This window comes from Lissotriton vulgaris, chromosome 6 (assembly GCF_964263255.1).
Source record: "Lissotriton vulgaris chromosome 6, aLisVul1.2, whole genome shotgun sequence".
In the NCBI taxonomy this organism is placed as follows: Eukaryota; Metazoa; Chordata; class Amphibia; order Caudata; family Salamandridae; genus Lissotriton; species Lissotriton vulgaris.
The window spans coordinates 224,854,765-224,875,175 of record NC_141694.1 but is presented as its reverse complement, the minus strand read 5'-3'; the positions used below and the strand labels follow the sequence as shown (position 1 = coordinate 224,875,175).

Sequence of the window (20,411 nt, the reverse complement as noted above, 5' to 3'; positions counted from 1 at the left end):
CACTCACCTTCCCTGTCACATCACTGCAGTGTGCAGGCACCCTTTCCTGCTGAAAAACGAGCACTGGTAAGGGCAAAATCGCCGTTTTCCCGCCAACTTCATTCCCCTCTCCCTGACTGGGACACACCCTCTTTGAGGCCACACCCCCCCTCTTCAAAGTTATAAAAGAAGCACTGACTACAAGCGCCTTAGATAACTTTTGAACCCTCCTGAGGCACAGCCGGGAGTAGCAAGGAAAACTGAGCATAACTTTGTTTTAAAACTGAAAAATTTCACTTTGCTTTTAAAATCACTCACCTTCCCTGTCACAAGACTGCAGTGTGCAGGCACCCTTTCCTGCTGAAAAACGAGCACTGGTAAGGGCAAAATTGCCGTTTTCCCGCCAACTTCATTCCCCTCTCCCTGACTGGGACACGCCCACTTTGAGGCCACACCCCCCCTCTTCAAAGTTATAAAAGAAGCACTGACTACAAGCGCCTTAGATAACTTTTGAACCCTCCTGAGGCACAGCCGGGAGTAGCAAGGAAAACTGAGCATAACTTTGTTTTAAAACTGAAAAATTTCACTTTGCTTTTAAAATCACTCACCTTCCCTGTCACATCACTGCAGTGTGCAGGCACCCTTTCCTGCTGAAAAACGAGCACCGGTAAGGGCAAAATCGCCGTTTTCCCGCCAACTTCATTCCCCTCTCCCTGACTGGGACACGCCCACTTTGAGGCCACGCCTCTTACATTGCTCCCTCCCTACAAATATGTGCATGTTCCGGAAGCGCAGCGGACGAGCGCAGCGGGCGCGACGATTGCGCGCCGAAGGCGCGCATAAGGCAAGCTCGTCTGCGCCGAGTCCGGGCCCTGGGCCACCCCCCCTGCATCTCAGCCACTACAGCACAGATGCTACAACATAGAAACCCTCTATGGACTAAGGCCCTCTGCCAGTGTCTGCACCCGGCATATTTATCCAGCCGAGGATCTGCCGCAAACCTGCCCCACTTTCCGCCTCCCCCTCAAACACAAACCTAGCCTCGAGCCCACACACGACTTTCGCATGTTCCTACTAAATTGCCGCTCCCTGCCTAAGCACAGCGCTGAAATGGCACTTTTGTTAGAGGAATACACTCCTGATATACTGTTCCTGACGGAAACCTGGCTCACCTCCGACTCCGATCCCGCAGTAGTAGATGCTCTACCGTCTGGCTTCCAAATCACACGGCAAGACCGACCTAAAGGGAGAGGAGGAGGCCTGGCTATTATCTACAAGGAACAATATCACTGCCGATTCACCTTTGAAACCATCCCGGACTGTGAGAGTCTTGGCTTTAATATCGAACTCTCGCCCAACAGATGCTTCTCTGGTACTCTTATCTACCGCCCCCCCCCGGTCTCCCCAAGCAGTTCCATGAAATATTACCATCCAGTGTGGCCGATAGAGTCAGTACCACCTCTAACTTCACCTTGCTAGGTGATCTCAATTTCCACTTCGACTCCCTCTCTGACCACACAGCCGCCACCCTGACAGACGATCTAGCGGCCCTGCAACTCACCCAACGTGCTACCTCCCCCACTCACGCCAAAGGCCACTTGCTGGACCCTGTCTTCAGCAACTGCCCCGACCTCTTAGTCGGCTCACCAATCCCTCTGCCCTGGACAGACCACCTTTTCGTCCCCATCAGCTGGACTTCGTTCAAACCACTGTCACCTGCCCCTACCTCAAGGCTCAGGCGAGCCTGGTCGCGCCTCGAGGTTGACAACTGGTCTACCAAACTCACCAGCTCTCAACCCAGTGATCAGAAAGACCCTGTCCTAGCAAATCAAGCCTATGTCAACTGGATCACTCAAACTCTTGACGCTACTCTCCCAATGAGCAAGACTATGCTGAAGCGTTCCCAAAAAACTGCCCCTTGGTACACACAGGCTCTCAGGGACAAGAAACGCCTATGTAGAAGGTCGGAAAGACGCTGGCGTTTAGATGACTCAGCAGACAATAAAACTCGCTACCGAGAATCTATCGGCGACTACAAAGTTCAAATAAAAGCAGCCCAGTCCACCTATTTCGCCGAAAAAATTCTACAGGCCAAGTCCAAACCTAAGGAGATCTTCCAGATCGTTAAAAAATTAACGAACCCCCCTCCTGCATTGCAGGTCGAGAAATCCGTCACTCATTGCAATGATGTTGCTGAATTCTTTTATCAGAAAGTAAACACTATCTATTCAGCCTTCCCCCCCCAAAAAAATCAACTCATCTACACAATCCAACTCTCTATCTCAATACACCATGTCCCACTTTCCCCTACTAGACCTTACCACCCTTGAACCACTAGCGCGCAGTGTTAAGTCCGGATCGCCGGATGATCCTGCTCCACCAGACATAATAATGGCTGCCTCTCAGATCACCCTGCCTATTATTAGGGAGGTACTAAACGCATCCATCACCTCCAGCACTGTGCCGACCGTCTGGAAACAGGCCATGGTCAGGTCGCTGCTTAAAAAACCCAATTTAGACCCGTCTGACTTGGCCAACTATCGCCCCATCTCCCTGCTCCCATGGGTGAGTACGGTCTTAGAAAAATATATTAATCAACAGCTAGTGAACTTCCTGGAAAATCATCGCATACTAGATCCCACCCAGACGGGCTTCAGACCGAAACACGGGACCGAGACCGCTCTCCTCATGGTCACTGAGGAAGCTAGAAAAATCCTGGATCAAGGAGGATCAGTGGCAGTGATCCTCCTTGATCTAAGCGCGGCATTTGACACGGTCAGTCATGACACCCTACTGGACCGTTTGTCCTGCGCCGGGATCAAGGACAAAGCCTGGACATGGTTTAAATCCTTTCTGGAGAACAGATCCTTCAGGGTCTTTGAGGGTGAGTCCGTCTCCTCTAGCAGACCTCTAAAGTGCGGAGTTCCTCAGGGCTCCTCTCTGAGCCCCGCACTCTTCAACCTGTATATGAGGCCATTGGCTGATGTCGTCCACCCATTCGGAGTTAAGATCATCTCCTATGCGGACGACACGCAGCTGGTGGTCTCACTGGCGCAGGAGACTACCCGGCCTGCGTCAGGTGGGTTTGGAGAATGCCTAGAGGAGGTGAAGACCTGGATGTCTTCATCATCCCTCAAGTTGAATGGGGATAAAACAGAGCTGATGCTCTTAGGCACCCCAGATCTTGGCCTCCCCCCCCCTCCTTGTGGCCTCCTTGTCTGGGCCCCCCCCAGCCCCCAAGAACAATATTAAGAGCCTCGGAGTGTGGCTAGACAGATCTCTGTCCTTCAACGCTCAAGCCACAAAACTATCAGCCACCTGTTTTGACATCATGAGGATGCTAAATAAAATCTTCCCCCTCCTCCCCCTGGAAGCCAAACAGGTGGCCATACAAGGCCTCATACACTCACGCCTTGATTTCAACAATGTGCTCTATCTAGGCGCCCCAGATTACACTCTGCGCAGGCTGCAGATAGTGCAGAACTGCGCAGCGCGCTTACTGCTCAAGATCCCTCGGAGACAATCAGTGAGGGCCGGTCTGGTCAGCCTTCACTGGCTACCGATTCGGCAGAGAGTCCTTTTTAAAGCTATGTGCATAGCCCACCAAGCATTCTGGGACACAGGCCCCAGCATTTCACGTGACCTAGTTACTCACTACATCCCCAACCGAAGCCTTCGCTCCAGCCAGACCTTTTTAGCAGTGGCGCCAAGAATAAAAAGATCCAGGTCAGGCGGAAGGACGTTCGCCTACAATGCGTCCAGAACCTGGAACACTCTGCCACTACATCTCAGAGCCAATCCCAACCTCACTGTGTTTCGTAAACAATTAAAGACTTTCCTGTTTAATTCCCCCCACTAATCCCTAGCTTCCTCCTCATCTGCTCTTCGGTAGGTTCTGGTTACCCTAGCGCTTGGACGCCTCCGGGCAGCAATCGCGCTCTACAAGTCTACAGGTTTACAGGTTTACTAGTAAGTGTCACTAGTACCTTCTTCAATCCATCATAAGCCTAAGTAAAGTTACAGCTGAGCCTGAGGCCTCAGAGTCTGTAGGTCTTCTGTGGCAGCCTGACTGGCTGATGAGTGCTCTCAGGTTGCGACTGGTGCATGGGTCATTGGCGTGCCCCTGGCAGACAGCTCAGCTCTCTAAAATTGATTTTATTATTTTAGAGTGCTATTAAGCAGCTGAACTACTGTGACAAGTCTTTTGAAAATATTACAGCCTGTGTGCCTCAGCCTCTCACTATTTTGAGTTAGGCTTGCCCAGTTCTGCGTGGGCTGGGCAGTGCTCCGAGTCGGCAGGTCAGCAGACTGTAGTCCCAGTAATAACGATAATTTATTGGCAGCTGAGATTATCCACGCTGGAGCCTCTTACATCCTGTTTAGTACAGTCGGGTCCCACGTGCCCTTCCATTTCTGGTGCTTTGCCACAGTTTGTCTTTCACGCCTGGACTACGGCAACTCCCTCCACCTGGTTGTTCCCTAGGCAGGTATTTGTAAGTCATGCAAGATGCTGCCGAATGATTGGTGTCAGGGATACCTAGTTTTGATTCAGCCAGACAGGGTTTGATTGATCTTCATTGGCTACCGGTTGCCCAAAGGTTTGCATTTAAAGCCTTGTGCATGGTGCACAGAGCCTTAAGTGCCAGCAGTCCACCCATTTTTTGCCAACTGGTAACTCTTTATTCCCGTAAAGGACTTCTTGGATCTACCGATTCACATTTAGCCACCATCCCTACTATCAGGAGAACGAGAAGTGGAGGAAGATCTTTTGGCTTTAATACGGCCAAGCTTTGGAACCCCCTCCCCCTGGCCATCTGAGCCTTGGACAACGAGCTGAGTTTTCGAAAATTTCTGAAAACATGGCTTTTTAAGAACAGACCTTTTAGGTGACTTCCCTAGTCTCGGTGCAGTGGGTCTCTTTTTACGTTAGCGCTGGGATGCCTTCCGGTCTCCATCTGCTCTATAAATCCCCGTAGCATAGCACAGCATAACAATAGTTGTTTAAAAAAAGACTAATGCCTGCCACCCAAGTAATTCTTATAGCTTTTGGGGCCTAGAATTGTCAGGACTGCCACACTTGTAGGAGTGTAACGGTTAGTAGATGTGTTGGTACTGTCATTGGCAACGTTGGCAGGTGCAATACGTGGGCAGGCTGCAGTGATTTCTTGGTGACGGCCCTGGCACTTATTTATTTACAAATTAAGCACTGCATCTGAGGATCCCAACCTACTGAAAGGGGACTTTCTGGTTGGCTAAGTTGCTGCACAGCTTCTTTAGTCAATGAGATATCCATAGACCGGGCCTACATGAGCTGATGTCAGTAAAATGAGGCTTAAGGTCACACACAGTTCAAGGAACTACTTGGGGCCCAAATAGTTTGTTTGCACATTCCAGGAGCAGAGCTGCTTTCATACAATTCGAGGTCTGTATTTTGGAACTAATCAGTTGAAGTCATGAAACCTGTGGTACCCATGGGACGTGCTAGCAGCAACCAGTCCCAGAGATTTACCAGTTTAGATATTAGTTAAGGATCGTCACCAAGATACCGCCTGAACTATAAGCAGGGCCACTCGAATTATGCGGCATGAGAGTGCCAAATCATGCGGCAGAGTTAAGTAAATTATGCAACAAGAAAAGCCAAATTATGTGGCATTATGCGGCACATTGTGTGATAGTATTACTTCATTAGTTTGTCATTTTTAAATTTGTTCACACTGTGTAGGCATAAGTTGCGCCTTATTAGTACTAGTTTACAGCCAAATATAGCAATAAGCTACAGAAAGGTAACTCTTGAACCGTTTGAGCTAGAAACAAAATTTGTTTTTTTTTAAAATCCACAGATTATGCGGCAGAGGATGGATTGTGTGGCAAATCCATAGCTATGCGAAATTCTGCGCAGCCACACAATTTTATAATTCCAGTGACCTTGACTATAGCCATTGAAAAATGGTTCTAAATTGAGTGGCACAAGGCCAATACTCAGGAACGTCCCAAGAATCCTGCATGAGGGGAGTAACACTGAAAACAAGCAATGCAATGCAAGGCTCTGCTGGGGCACCATCTTTGAATTTCCACTCCCCAGTTAACCAGAGTGGATATCGTCTTGCTATGCTTCTCTGGTTATCCACTCCAGAGGGAGAGGGAGCAGTAAATGTCCACTGTACTGTGTATTGGTAAGCCACATTCCAGACATTAAATGTAGGGCTAACCTTTTGTTAGGAAAAATATGGCCTTTCTCTGCCCATGCAGTCAAGACAATTTTATTCTGATGTTATTGCTTAGCAAATCTCTGGGCTGAACACCCATTGTAGTCCAGAAACCAGGCACAGTTGAAACATCTACTGTTTCCTAGACACAGGCCCCAAGGGCAACATCAATGATGGGGAGCCTAGAATGGTCTTCCCAGCAAAACAGGATAAAGTCCATATTGTGCTACATGTGATTTGTCTTCAAAGTGGACAACATTGCCACCACAAGTGATCTTAATTTATACCACTCATAATATAGCTGCACATCACACACTGTGGGAAGAGAAGGGTATCGGCTAGGGTACACAAATTAATTTGTCGAAAAAGTCATTAAAAAGGCTCTAAAAGACCAATATTGTTGTGAGTTCCCTATAGGGCCCACTGTAGTTTTCCCTTATGTTAGCCTAGCTACACATGTAATAGGCCACTTTTGCTTTACACAAGTTACAAAGTAACATAGTTGTTTTTGTGCCACACTGTTATTTTCGAAAAGAAACTGCCTTTTCTTGTAGCTTTTCTGCTGCGCTTCTGTTTGCACATCTCATGCAAGGCTAAACAAAATTGTTCCCTGTTTTTCTCTATGGTCGGACACTAACACCTAGACTTAATAGAGAGATCCAGCTGCTGTTTTCCGAATAGGACAAGCCTTATCATATAAGCCGAGACCTGCTGTTCTAAAAACAAACAGGAATTAGGTCCTGAAATGAGCTGCATGCATTAGATAAAGACCAACTGATTATGACCGTCCGGTATGGGGCCCGGCACTAATCCCAGAGATCTTTAGTATAACACTGTGCTTTTATAGTAAGAGTAGGCTTAGGCTGATTGGTCATTCACTATGGCAGGGCTTAGCATTGGTAACGTTTATTAATTGTGCTAATCACATTATTGACTTACATAGGTGTCCTACTTGCAGCACAGTTTCTTCATGATATAGCACACTAGTTTCAATAAATAGTGTAAGCTTTTCCGTGTCTCTATCCTTTTATTGTGGACATGTGCGAGTGAGAGAAAGAAAGGTGATGGCCTGTTACCACGACTCCTTAGAGAGTTCAGAATGTTTTGTTCTGGGGTGCTAATTTACCTGTCGCTCTGGAAGTTAAAGCACTATGAGTAAGTCTGGATTTGTGCCCATAGGTACTGACGTGGTATAGTGACTAAGTCCCTACATGCTGACATTCTGTGGTCCCAGACATAGTTCTGTTTCTAAGCAGAATTCCTACAACAGGACACCACCAACGTTTGGTCTGGTACTTATTCATGGGTCTCCTGAGTTGCGCTTGTGAGTGTCCACATTACCCATATACCTCTTACCGGAGACGTCTGTAGTGTTTGGGATTCATCCTCTACAGTATTTAGGATGCACCTAATTCTGTTGATTTTTCAAGCTTGAAAGTTTAAAAGGACTACATCAATTTTAGTGCTGCACTTTGTTTCCCACACTGTTGTATTATGGCTGTGCTGCAGCCTGTTGCTATTCCTGTTAATTGCAGACCTGATGTCCAAGTACATGTAAGGCAACATGGACTTACTAACGCAGGTGGTGCTTTTATCTTTGTAGTGGAGTGGATTCCACTTATCGCTTTCAAGCCTTTTATTCTTGGGTTCATTTTCCAGATGTGAATGATAATACAAACACATTTCATACATACATTACACCTCCACCAACTGCTTATGGAAATACCTTTGTCTTATTAGGAACATCATACCTGGCTCCTAGGCGCCCTCCCTCATGTAGCAACACCTGTTCGCATTGGTCCCCTCAGTAATGATGGGCTTAGCTGGATACACACCTTATCCTGATATGGCTAATCAGACCTTTATACAAACACAAGCCTTATACAATGGCCTATCTGCTCTATATAGCCTCATAACTCAATATATTTCACGCTCCTTGGCAGAGCAAGCAAGATTTGGCCTACCATGGCGAGCCCAGGTGCCTGCAATGCCTACAATCAGTCCTGTAATTGTTCATTCAGTTATGGGCAAACACCCACTCTTCGTGAAGAAATTACTTTTGGATTGCCCAAAAAGTCGACCTGATCGAAGCTATGTTTCCCCTTATTGGACTACAAGATATGCACAGAATGTGGACTATGTGCTTACCCTAAGGGATGGTTTCCGCTATAGGAGACTGCAACACTTGGGGGACAGTGTTCGCTGATGTCTATACTATTAGTCACAGCACTCCCATGAAGTCAGTCTTGCCAGACATATTAAAACAAATACAGAATGAACACAGGGCAGCTGCTGCCCTGGATCTGGGGATAAAACTAATGGGAAATGTTCCTGTAGTATCAGTAATGATTCTCTCTAACATTAAAGGTGAAGCAGTATCACAGGCTATATGCTAGCTGCTCACAGCGGTTGCACAAGCCAACCGTTATCGCGAGCTACCTATTATTGTTGCTGATGTGTGCACATCCTTAGGAGGCAATAATTTGGGAATCACCGCTACAAAACCACCTCTTAGCAGACCTGTGAGTTTGTTAAAAAAATGGGATAAAGCTAGGGGGTTCAAGGGTTGATGCAGAGATACTTGCGCTGTCCTCCCGCTCTCTGTCCACCAGTGTTCTCTAGTGGCATGTGAGATACTCTTTGGAAAAGGCCGTCCTTCCCAGTCCTGAAAGTCAGATGCCTTGCATGGGGAACATGAGGAAGGAATATGAGTGATGGTCGCCCTGCTCTAAATAGGGTGGGATGACTTTTACTGAGACCTGGTAGCCCTTTACCAGACATGCCGCCAGGTCAGAGGTTTAAATTGGAATGCCAGCAGCGGAGACTCTGCCGGTGTAAACCAGGAGCTTCTCTAACACATTCTAAACGAGACCCAGAGCCCTCTTCCAAGTATGAATCGGGGAGTGACTTTTACAAAGCCTTTTGTCATAAACAATAATATATGTTGAAAATGTTAAAGATATTTACGGATCCAACATCAGATATATTAATACTTGAAAACATGTACGTCAGTCTCATATCTGGTGTGGCAAAATAACAGTATAATGTGCTCCTCCAGCAAGTGGTAAAACCAGCAAAGACTCTTTTGAACATTTTTGTTTGAGGGAGACAATTTGATAATTGATCTGATCCTCGTTGCTCTAGTTCCCCACTGACGGGACATGTATTTTATATGTTATGGTCAAATCTAATCATGTGCTTTTAGTAATTAGTTATTTTAGGACAATTGTCCAAAGGTAGGTTATGTTAATTTCTTGACTTATGGGACTGTGTAACCTATTAATTTGTAAGTATTTGATTTGGGATGTGTGTTTTATGTTTGAATTTGTAAAGTGTAGCATTATTCAGCACATCTTGATGTCACTGGAACCCTGAAATGATTACTCAGGAAGAGGCTTTCTGTTCTTTTGATCTATGATAAAAACTGGTGTTCATGGCATCATGGAACTTAAAATGATTAATCATGTCTCTAATTGAAAAGAGGAGAGCACTTTAGGTCTTTGCTCCTGCATCGTGTTGACCCCTGCAAAATCATGGAATAACAAAGATTTTGTTAAATAAGTATCCTAAACTGTGGCATACATTACTTGGCCTGGGCTTGGATGCTTAAATGACTCTTAGCTCTGTTGAACTGTGTTAAGAATGCACATGGTTTTAGGTTCAATTCTGCATTCCAGTGGCAGTCAATGGAGATTAACTCACACAGTCTCTTTGTTGCTAGCAAAGGAGTTGCTCTTCAGATGGCTTGCATTATAACAAGGTGGCATCTTGATGCTAGATATGGTACCAGCATATACTTGAATAGGGAGAGCTGGCTCATTTTCACAGTGTCAGTGCAAGTCAAAATCCTCAAGCTCCAGGACAAAGTACTCTGCAGCGTTGATCAGATCAGTTGTCAAATATAGTAAGCTTTTAAAAAAAATGTGGTATGGTTCAGTTTGTGTAAACTGTTCTTTGCTCTTACCTGTATTATGCAAAGACAGGTCTCGTGTGGTGTTTTATTAATCATTTTGCTATATTCTGAAAAGGGTATAGCAATAGCCTTCATATGTTTTAAAGTAATAACAAATAAAGAAAGAAAAACATTGGAGATATAGATTCAGTAAAATGTATATAGACTACCTGTACTTCACAACCTGCCCAAGGATTTCCTTTCTCACTCTGGGCACCTGCAACTAATATCATGTCTAAATCAGAACATCTGGGCATTTCTCCCTTTAGCCAGTTCGGTTCCTTTTGAATTTTTGTTTTACATTCCCTGTAGGTTTCCCCCAGGTATCCTCACATCCTGACGAGACCCTTTTTTTTAGGGAAGTTTTATAGAGCGAACTATACCCGAGACATAGGGTATACGAGAGCTTTACATGACCCCCAGTTTCATTACATGAGGACACATTCATTTTTGTTAGGCACGGGGAGATTAGGAGCCATATGTATCAAAATTGGATTTTGCAAATCTCAAATTGCGATTTCTTGTGAATCGCAATTCGAGAATCGCAAAACCTGATGTAAATAAAGTTTGCTAATATTTAGTGATTATCAAAAATTCACAGAAAATAAATGCGAATACCTAAATTGCGATGCCTTAATTGCGAATTCGCAAATAAGGAATTGTGAATCTGCTAATCGGCAATTCAGATGCAGCTTGATGACATCACAACCAGGAAGTGTGACTGCCCATGCTGCATCTGATTGACAGCAGCTGAGTGAGAGGCTGGGAGGAGAGCTGAGACAATTGTGCACTACATCTGAGTGGTGGAGACTTGGACTCACAGGAGAAGTAGCAGGAGGAAAATGCCAGAAAAAGAAAAGAAAAGTTCAGTGAAAGGGAGCAGGAGGTGCTCATCCAAGAAATGGTGGTGAGCCATGAGCTCCTGTTCGACAAACAATCACAGCGCGTGCCAGAGGCACGCCAAAGGAAAATCTGGTCAGACATACAGGAGAAGGTAAATGCCATCGGCGTGACCCAGCGCACCATTGAAGACCTCAGGAAAAGGTGGTATGATATGCACAAGAGATCCAAAGAAAAGGTGGCTACAAGGCTGAGGCAAGGAAGACTGGTGGTGGGACGTCCACTGCTACAGATTCTACGCCTTTGAAGGAGTTGATTGAGGGCACCCTACTGCTGGAGAGTGTCAGTGGCGTGGCTGACCTGGAAAGCTCCGACCCCCAAGACACCAGACAAGGTAAGAAGCATGCTAACACTCCCCTGATATATCACCCACGCACCCAGGAAAGACCCAGGCACCAAACATGAATGCAACTCCAGTGCATTTACCCAGCACACCCAGGAATGCATTATGGGAGTTGTAGTCACATGCACCAAACAGTGGAGCCGTGGCACCCAGCAAGGTACAATCAGAATGTGTGTATCAGGAAAGGCAAAAAACAGACAGATAGGACCCATGTAACTCCAAACTGAATTATTTATTGCATAACTAATGCGAGGCAGGACACCAAATTAAATGTGTGCATTTACATTCACAGCACCACCAGAAACACAGGAACCCATGGCAGGAGGGGAGGATGCATCCCACACAGGAGAGCAGTACTGGCAAGAGGAGCAGGAGGAAGGCTGCCCAGTAATCCTGGTTTCACACAGACAGTGCCTCGTAAGTACCATAACTGCCACCACTGGAGGTAGATCCACTGGACACAAGTGGAGAGGAACAGCAAGTCCATGGTCAGCGTGCCTCAAGTCACACAGCACAGTCCCCTGACTGTCCTACTACAGGAATGTCGTACAGGCGCAAGGCACAGCCGTCTACAGGCACTGCTGACTTAGGCGATGGCACAGTATTTGCAGGGCTTGAAGGCAACATGCTCCAGGTACAGCGCCTGCAAGCAAAGGCAATGAAATCAATACAGTGCCAATATTCAGTGCACAATAACAACATGACCCAAATGAGGGAGGGCTTCATGGCCATGACTGGTGCTCTGGAAGCAATGTGCGCAGAGATGGGGCGAGACCGTGCAGCAAGGTGCAGGGAGAGACAGCGCCTCCACAACTGCCTGAACATTTACACAAAGGCTGTAAACTGGCTGTCCACTCCCACATCAGTGCTGGCACGTTGCTGTGTCACCAAGCAGCATGAGATGGCACGCTGCTGCCAAGATATAGCCAGGGGCCTGGTGCAAGTTACACATGTTGTGGACCAGCTGCGGACAGCAGCGATAGGTGCCACAGGACCCCTCAGCTCACTGGAGGATGATGGGAAATCCAGCAGGAGCAGCAACACTCTCCCCATCCCACAGGACAGATGTCGTAGTGCGCACCAGGGGAGATCAGCCGATGCCTCAGGGGAGGGCAGTTGGCACCCTGAGCGAGGGGCAACAAGGCGTGTACGCCGACGGTGAAGAGCCATGAGGGGCACATGGCAATGGGTGGGACAACCATTGCATCTTGACTCATGTTTGTTAATAAGACTTGCAATGGGTGTTGAACATGTGCAAACCATTTGGACTAACATAGTGTGCACGTCAGCCTGTGTGACGGAAACATTCCTGCACTGAAGGAAATAAAACCACAGTTTTGCACCAATCTGTAGCATTGTGTCATCATTACTCACCTAGAAATAGTTCTATGTGTTCTCATCTCGCCTCTGGCGGCATGCAGCAGCACCAACACCACTCGCTGGCCTGCATTCTGGAGCTGGCCCATCCTCATCTGATGAGTCTGAATCTGTGACCTCCACTGGGGTGCCTTTCCTGGTGGCGATGTTGTGTAGCATGGCACACACGACCACAATTTTGCAACATGTCTCGCGCTGTACTGTAGTGTTCCTCCACTCTTATGTAGGCTGCGGAAACGGCTATTGGGTATTCCCAATGTCCTCTCAATGGAACCGCAGGTGGCTCTGTGGGCACTGTTGTACCTCCGCTCCCCAGCAGTGGCTGGATTCAGGTACGGAGTCATGATGAAGTCATGGACAGCATACGCACTGTCACCTGCAGGGTGAGAAGAATCAGGTTAAACACTGTCCTGCCACTGCTGTGCTTTACTGGTGTGTCCTTGTGACCAATGCATTTACCTAGTAGGTAGCCCTCACCAAACTCCCCATTTGTGAGTCGTCGGTGAATACCACTGTGGGGAAAGATGAATGAGTCGTGGGTGCTGCCTCTGTATTTCGCAACAATGTCAGTGATGATATGTTGGGCATTGCACACTACCTGTATGTTCAGGGAATGGAAGGACTTGCGATTCCTGAACACATACTCATTCTGTGAGGTGGGGATATAGCGACATGGGTTCCATGTATGCAGCCAATTACGTGGGGGAATTTTGTTATCTGGTAGAACTCCTGCTTGGTCTGGTCTAGTGCCTGTTGTATGCTGGGGAATTGGATGTGGTGATGCAGCCTCTGTACCATTGCCTTAAGGAACACATGGAAGTAGCGCAACAGTGCACTCTGAGAGACCCCTCCTGCTGTGGCTATCATCCCTAAAAACTCCCTGATGCCAGTAAGTGCAGTGAGCACAAGACCTGTACATGGGTGGGGATGGTGTTTGTCCTGCATGTGGGGTGTTCTAGTATGGGTTTGAGCTCCGCTATTAGGTCCAGGATGCTGTCTTCGTCCAGCCTGTAGTTCACATGGATTTCCTCCACAGTCCGCTGGAACAGGGTAATGAGCGCTCTGAAGATCCTTTCCTGGCGTCTCCTCCTCTGTGCAGCAGCTCTGATTCGCAGCCTCCTGGATACAGCCCAGCCATTGAGGAAAACCCCCTGTGGCATTGTGGGCCTCTTTAAATAGGTTGCACCTGGTTACCACCTGCTCAGACTTGATGGTATTTGCGATTAGCAAAATTTCAAATTTCGTGAAATCACAAATTGCGATTTTTTTCATGCATCTTATTTTGCTTATTCGCAATTTGAGAACTCCTTAATTGCGATTGTTGCAATTGGCGCGTCGCAGATTGCGAGTTCGCAAAAATATTCTCAGAATCTATGCCTCGCAACATTGCTAATCGCTAATTTTGTGATTAGCAATTTTGCGCTCAGGATGGCTCTTATACATAGGGATTCTCTGTTTTGCGATCGCAAACACCATTCTTTTGCGAATTGCAGTGTTTGCAATCGCAAAACAGCATCATACATATGGCCCCAAGTGATTTGCCCAGAATCACAGAATTTTGAGCGTCCCTGCCGAGACTCGAACCCGGTTCCCCAGCTTGGAGATCCACCGCTCTAGCCATAAAGCTATATATAGCCTCTACATTTGGATTCTATAAGAGTTTGAAACGTCGTTTAAATGTAATAAAACTGTTTGCTATCCTATAATTCACACAAATGCAGGTGACTGTGGGCCTGTATGTAATGGACTAATTCTTGTGTACCTACAACCTTTGTACACTTGTTTCACTGAGCTTTGGTTGTGTTTTTTGCACTCCAGGTCACTTCAAGTCCACTCTTTCTTGGTACCCACAGAGTTATGTGATTTATGCGGCTAATAAACCATCTCTTTTTACTGAAACATATATAATGCTCTTTTCGTAAATTATATAACTCACAGTGATTGTATACATTACTAAATTGTAAATCACTGTTTTTCTGCAAAAGGTATCTAATGTTCCAGGAAGAAGTAGTAGTATAAACATGATGTTGCAAGTGATCACCCTGTTTAGATTATCAAGAATATAATTGAGGTTGAGTTCCATCCTTGGTGTTGGACTGAAATGTACCTCACAGTGATCTATAAGGTTTTGAGAAGGTTGGGCTTGCCCAGAATTTGTCAGGTATTAACTTAGGTGTTATTTTTTTACCACTCTTGGTTTTGCTTGTTTTAAGTTGCTTATTTCTCTTCCTTGTCTGCTAGTTTTTATAAACCTAATCCATTTGTTATTTATCATCAGGTCTGATAAATATCCGTAACTGCACATGAACCAATTTGGAGAGAAGATAGCTATTTTGTTTCAGTCATTTCTGAGTTCTTCCAAATCAAGACTTCGGCAATGATGTATAGATCTTTAAATGTACTTCGAATTCAGAGACCAGCAGTGACAGCAAAATTCAGTACGTATATATCAGTTTAAGCAGTTTGGTGGTTTAGTTGTTAATCATATTAGTATTGGTTGGTGTTCTAAGCATGATATTCTAGAGGATTCTGACTTTGCCAATTTTGCTATATATAAAACTAGAACGTGTAGGACTTTGTCACTGTTTACTGTGCTAAGCGGCAGATGGAAGTGGTTTTGGACATTTTAAAACAACATGAATTTTGTGTGCTTTCTGTACTTGATTGAATAACATTGATAAAGGCATTTCTACAGAAACGCGTCTATTAAGGATTAAAGCAGCAATCAACATACCCCGTGAGTGCTCCTTGTTTCTTTAGTATAAGGAAACAAGGGTACCCCGTAAAGTGAACCTGGGTTTATTGTGTATATAAGGAGTACAGTGGTTCAAGGGTGGCCTAAATTAGTCCTAAAAGCATACAAACATTTATTTGGAATATATTCTAAATCACTTTAGGAGCAGAGCATGTATTGCAAAGTGTAATTTTAATCATTGTACTTTTACAACATGTTGATTTCAAAGATACGTTCAGGAGCTCACATAAGTGACAGGGATTTACTGTGACTGAGTGAAAGTGAAATTAACAAAATATCACAAACAACAAAAGGAAAATCCACAGGAATATATAAAATGGGGGGATTTCCTTTGGGGGGAGTCGACGACGTTTCGATCTTTATTGAGTCAAGATCATCATCAGGACAAGGTCAGCATTGTAAAACTGGATTGAAAGTAAAACTATATTAACATTTTAGCCTACTGAGTATTTAACTTAATTTAGTGACTAGGGCTCCCAGTGGCATGTAAGACAGTTGGCATGCAGACTGTTCTTAATACTTAAAAATACCATGCAGGTAGGAAACTGGGCGGTGGCTGGGCCGCGCAAGGCCGCTCAAGGTGGTGGTCACTATGGGATCACTATCGCGCTATGGACTGCGTGGAGTTACTTTACTTACTTTCTTGGGGAAGAGGAGTGTGGTGAACAATCTGGTGGGAAGCCAGAGGGTACTGCTGGCCTGGTTACTGGATCAGTCAGGATAGGGGGAGCGATCCAGGATTGGACAGAAGGCAAAAGGCTCTTTACTCATCACAATTCCTTAGAGCGGTGTATATTCCCTGAGTCCTACCCTCACGTCACGCTAGCACCCGCTGTGAGTTCTGCACTTTTGGTGAGTTTTGGAGCAGGGTATGTTTAATAGAAGTGCCAGAACCAACACATGAAAATGATCTCTGTGCCTGAGGCTGGGTTATTGAACTCAAGGATGCTTGGTTATACAAACGGGTTCCTGCAGGTATGAATTTCAAATTGTGGCAAGCGAGGGGGTGTTTATGCATGCAATGGAAAGTGACAGGACTGTGCCAATGTAACATCATGGATGTCCACTTAATTGAGAGGCCTGGAGTATCTGAATACCTATGAAAGAGCTGATGGTGTATACAGGTATTGAACTGAAAATTAAAAATCATTAAGCATGGCTACAAAGGCAGCTAATTGAATTGTGAGAAATTAACACAATGCCAACGTGGCGGATATGAATTGGGCATCCAAATCGAAAACATCTATTCCTTTGTCATTGTTTACTGTGCTAAGCGGCCAATGGAAGTGGTTCTGAACATTTTAAAACAACATGAAATTTGCGTGCTGGCTGCATTTGATTATTTGATTGAATAACATTGATAAAGGCATTTCTGCTGAAACGCGTCTGTTAAGGATTAAAGCAGATATCAACATACCTGTGAGTGCTCCGTGTTTCTTTAGAGCGGTGTGAGTATGTATTTATATATATATATATATATATATATATATATATATATATATATATATATATATATGTGTATATCTATATATACTAGTCTAAAAGCGGGAGAAAGAGAGGTATTTAGAGGCAGGTGTAAAAATCCTCTGTGGAATTAAGACCTCCCGGGGATTTGCTGTCCATCTCCAGGATGTATCTGGTCTCTAGCTTTCTCAAACTACCCTCTCTGTCTCCTCCTCTTCTAAGGGGACCCACAGAGTCAATGGCATAATATTTAAATAGTGCACTGTTGTTATTATGGCACTCTTTGAAATGGCGTGCTACCGGGTACGCGGAGTCATTGGTGTTAATGGCACGTATGTGCTGGAGTATCCTTATATGAACCTGCAGCTTGGTACTACCAACATACCGCAGGTTACAAGGACACTCCAGCACATATACCACATACTCACTTTTGCAAGTTATTTGTTGATTGATCTTGCTTGGGGTAGCAGAAAAGGGAACAGTGTATTCTGATTTGTTGACTCCATGGAGGCAGGACTTACAGCTGGAACATTTCCTAAAGCCCTTGCTTTTGTCCAGCCAGTTTTTGTGTGTAATCACCTCAGGACTGGACTTAACCAGAGCGTCCTGCATGGAATATGCTTTCCTGAAGGAGATTGATGGCTTGGCCGGCATTTTAACTATTATAATGGGGTCACATTTAATCAGATCCCAATGCTTGATTATGATCTTTCTAAGAGCGCCATGTTGCCTATTGTAAGCCCAAATCAGTCTACCCGATTGTTCTAGGATGCCTGCGGGTTTGGGTTTTTGCTTACGTTCCAGGGTCTGACTGCGAGGTGAAGCATTTGCCTTACGCATCGCCTTCTCAATTTCGCCCGTCTTGTAGCCCCTGGCCAAAAATCTAATTTTGCTGGCCTCCTGAGTTTGGCTACATTGAGAATCAGTGCTGCATAGCCGCCTAATCCGGAGCATCTCCCCATAGGGGATGCTTCATATAAGATGGGCGGGATTATGGCTGCTGGCATGGAGCACAGTGTTCCCTGCCGTAGGCTTCCTGTAAAGTTTGGTCTGTAGCTTCCCCTGGCAAATCTCAATAGTGTAAACGCCAAATTAAAATTGTTGCAATTAATAGTATCAATAAATTGCTCAGCTTCTGTACTTGTACCACTCCAGATTAAAAACTCATCGTCAATATAACGATACCACCGAACAATCGACCCTGCAGCAATGTCAGAGTGCTCACCATAGAGGACCTGTCTCTCCCAATAGCCCATATGCAAACAGGCATAACTGGGAGAGAAACAGGCCCCCATGGCTACCCCCCTGACTTGCTGGTAATACCGGTTGTTAAACATGAAGAAGTTGTGATTCAGACAAAAAGTAATCATAGATAAAACCATACGATTATGTTCAGCCATAATTAGAGGTCTCTGTCCCAAGTAAAATTCAATAGCTCTAATACCATCTTGGTGGACAATGCTGGTGTACAGAGATGTTACGTCTAGTGTTATCAACCACCAGCTCGGATCCCAGTCGATATCCTTGATTTTACGTAGGAAATCACTGGAATCTTGGACAAACGATGGTAGATTTTGTACATGTTCTTGTAGAAATGAGTCCACATAGATGGTTGATTTTTCCAGCAATCCCCCACATGCTGCAATAATAGGTCTACCCGGGGGTTTAGCTGGATTCTTATGAATTTTTGGGATCAGGTATAAAACAGGCATGATGGGATTGTCATTTTTCAGAAATTTCAATTCATCCATACTGATGAGTCCATATGATCGCCATCCCATCAACAAGGAATAGAAATCTATCTGGGCTTTTCTCACCATCCCAACATCACAATGTCTATAGCAGTCTGAATTGTTTAGTTGAAAGAGGGCTTCTTCCAAATATAGTTGTCTCGCCCACAATACTATATTGCCCCCTTTATCTGACTGCCTGACAATGATGTTGTCATTTTGCTGAATCTTACTAGCATAATTTTTGATATTGGTCGTTTTTTTGGTATTTGTGTTGCTTGGTTCTGAGCATTTTAGTATACAGCACCTTGATCTCTTTGATAGCCGCCTCATGAAAAATGTCTATATTATCATAGAGCATAACAGGAGTATATGTGGAACGTGGTTTGAAGTTGGTTAGGCCCCCTAAGTTGGTGTTGGGTTGTGCAGGTGAGCTCTGTGATACTGATTGTTCAGATCTGAGGGACTCCATGTCATGTAACAACGGGGCATCACGTGCCAAGAGCCCTTGGTTATCTGTTTCTGCTCTGCTTTCTTCTATGCCTTGATCATATGAAAAGAGCACATAGAACATGGTAGTTAATAAAGTTTTTCACAAGTACAAACAAAAGAAATCAACAGAGGACTGGGCCTAATATAGAAATTTGGCGGCCATTTTGGAACAGGGAGATGTAACAAAGTAAAAATACGAAAATGTTCATAAGGCAAACATAATGGCTTATGCTCAAAAGCGCATGTATACACTAACTCAACTCCACAGTCTCCCTTCACACTGAAGAATACCAAGGCACGTTAGGGTAAGACGGGAGGGGCTATGCCGCTCACAAGTTGTCCTCAACATAACCTACACGAACGGTATGTCTAATCAGATAAGGTGGTTCTTCGTACAAAACAGCCAAATGACGATGGACCCAACCACCACGTCTAGATCGGTGAAACACTGTTATATAGCAAAATCACATTGCAAAAATTGCAAAACTAATCATGTCGAGAAAATAATAACAACATCTCAGGTACAATGCCTATGCAGGACATGGATAAATAAACCATGAACATGCGAAATAAATAAAGGGCAAGTGCCCAGGCGTGTAGTTGTGGCAAACCATCCTTGTTGTCTCTAGTAACTAAAAATAATGTAATGCAAGTGCACATGAATCCAGCCTCAGTAGGTAGCAAAGAACTTGTGCCTCTGATAATAGTCAACTACCTTAACATCTTCTACACTGCAAGTGACAAAAGTGAGGAGGGAAGTGACAGGGGAGCATACGGTGAAAAGGGTAGGTTACCCGTGTGGGAAAATACCAGTGAGGGGGCCCCTTCCTTTCCGGCCGCAACAGAAAGAAAAGAAAAGAAAATAGGTTAAAATCAAGTGACAATGTTGAAAACACATTATCACACACAATTATGAGAAACATTAAAAACATTCTTCTGATGCACACCCAGACTAGGAGGTAGCGGCTAAACAATGGCAAGAATCCTCTTGCCAAGAATACCTATAGGGAGCAGAAATACATTCATATATTACAGCAGACCAGACTTAAGAGGTGGGTGGGGGGGAGGTTGGCGGGAAGACTCAATGGCTCTCCTTAAGATGTATAGATAATTCCTCATCCATAATCAACCCTCCAGGAGTTTTAGTATGAAAATCAATAATGTATCTTGATTCTCGTCTCCTACTCTAGGATTCTTAGGAATGTGTTCGAGA

General features: G+C 45.1%; 1 protein-coding gene across 2 annotated transcripts in view; it reads left to right on the top strand.

Moving 5' to 3' along the window:
- Window positions 1-20,411, top strand: part of TP53I3 (tumor protein p53 inducible protein 3) — a 121,982-nt gene that overhangs the window by 9,099 nt on the left and 92,472 nt on the right. The window contains exon 3 of one of the 2 annotated variants that reach the window (XM_086926269.1): window positions 15,036-15,195. The exons of the other annotated variant lie outside the window; for it this stretch is intronic. Within the exon in view, the coding sequence (XP_086782395.1) occupies window positions 15,135-15,195 (61 nt within the window). The 5' untranslated portion in view covers window positions 15,036-15,134. The remainder of the gene's footprint in view (window positions 1-15,035; window positions 15,196-20,411) is intronic. 2 annotated transcript variants of the gene reach the window in all.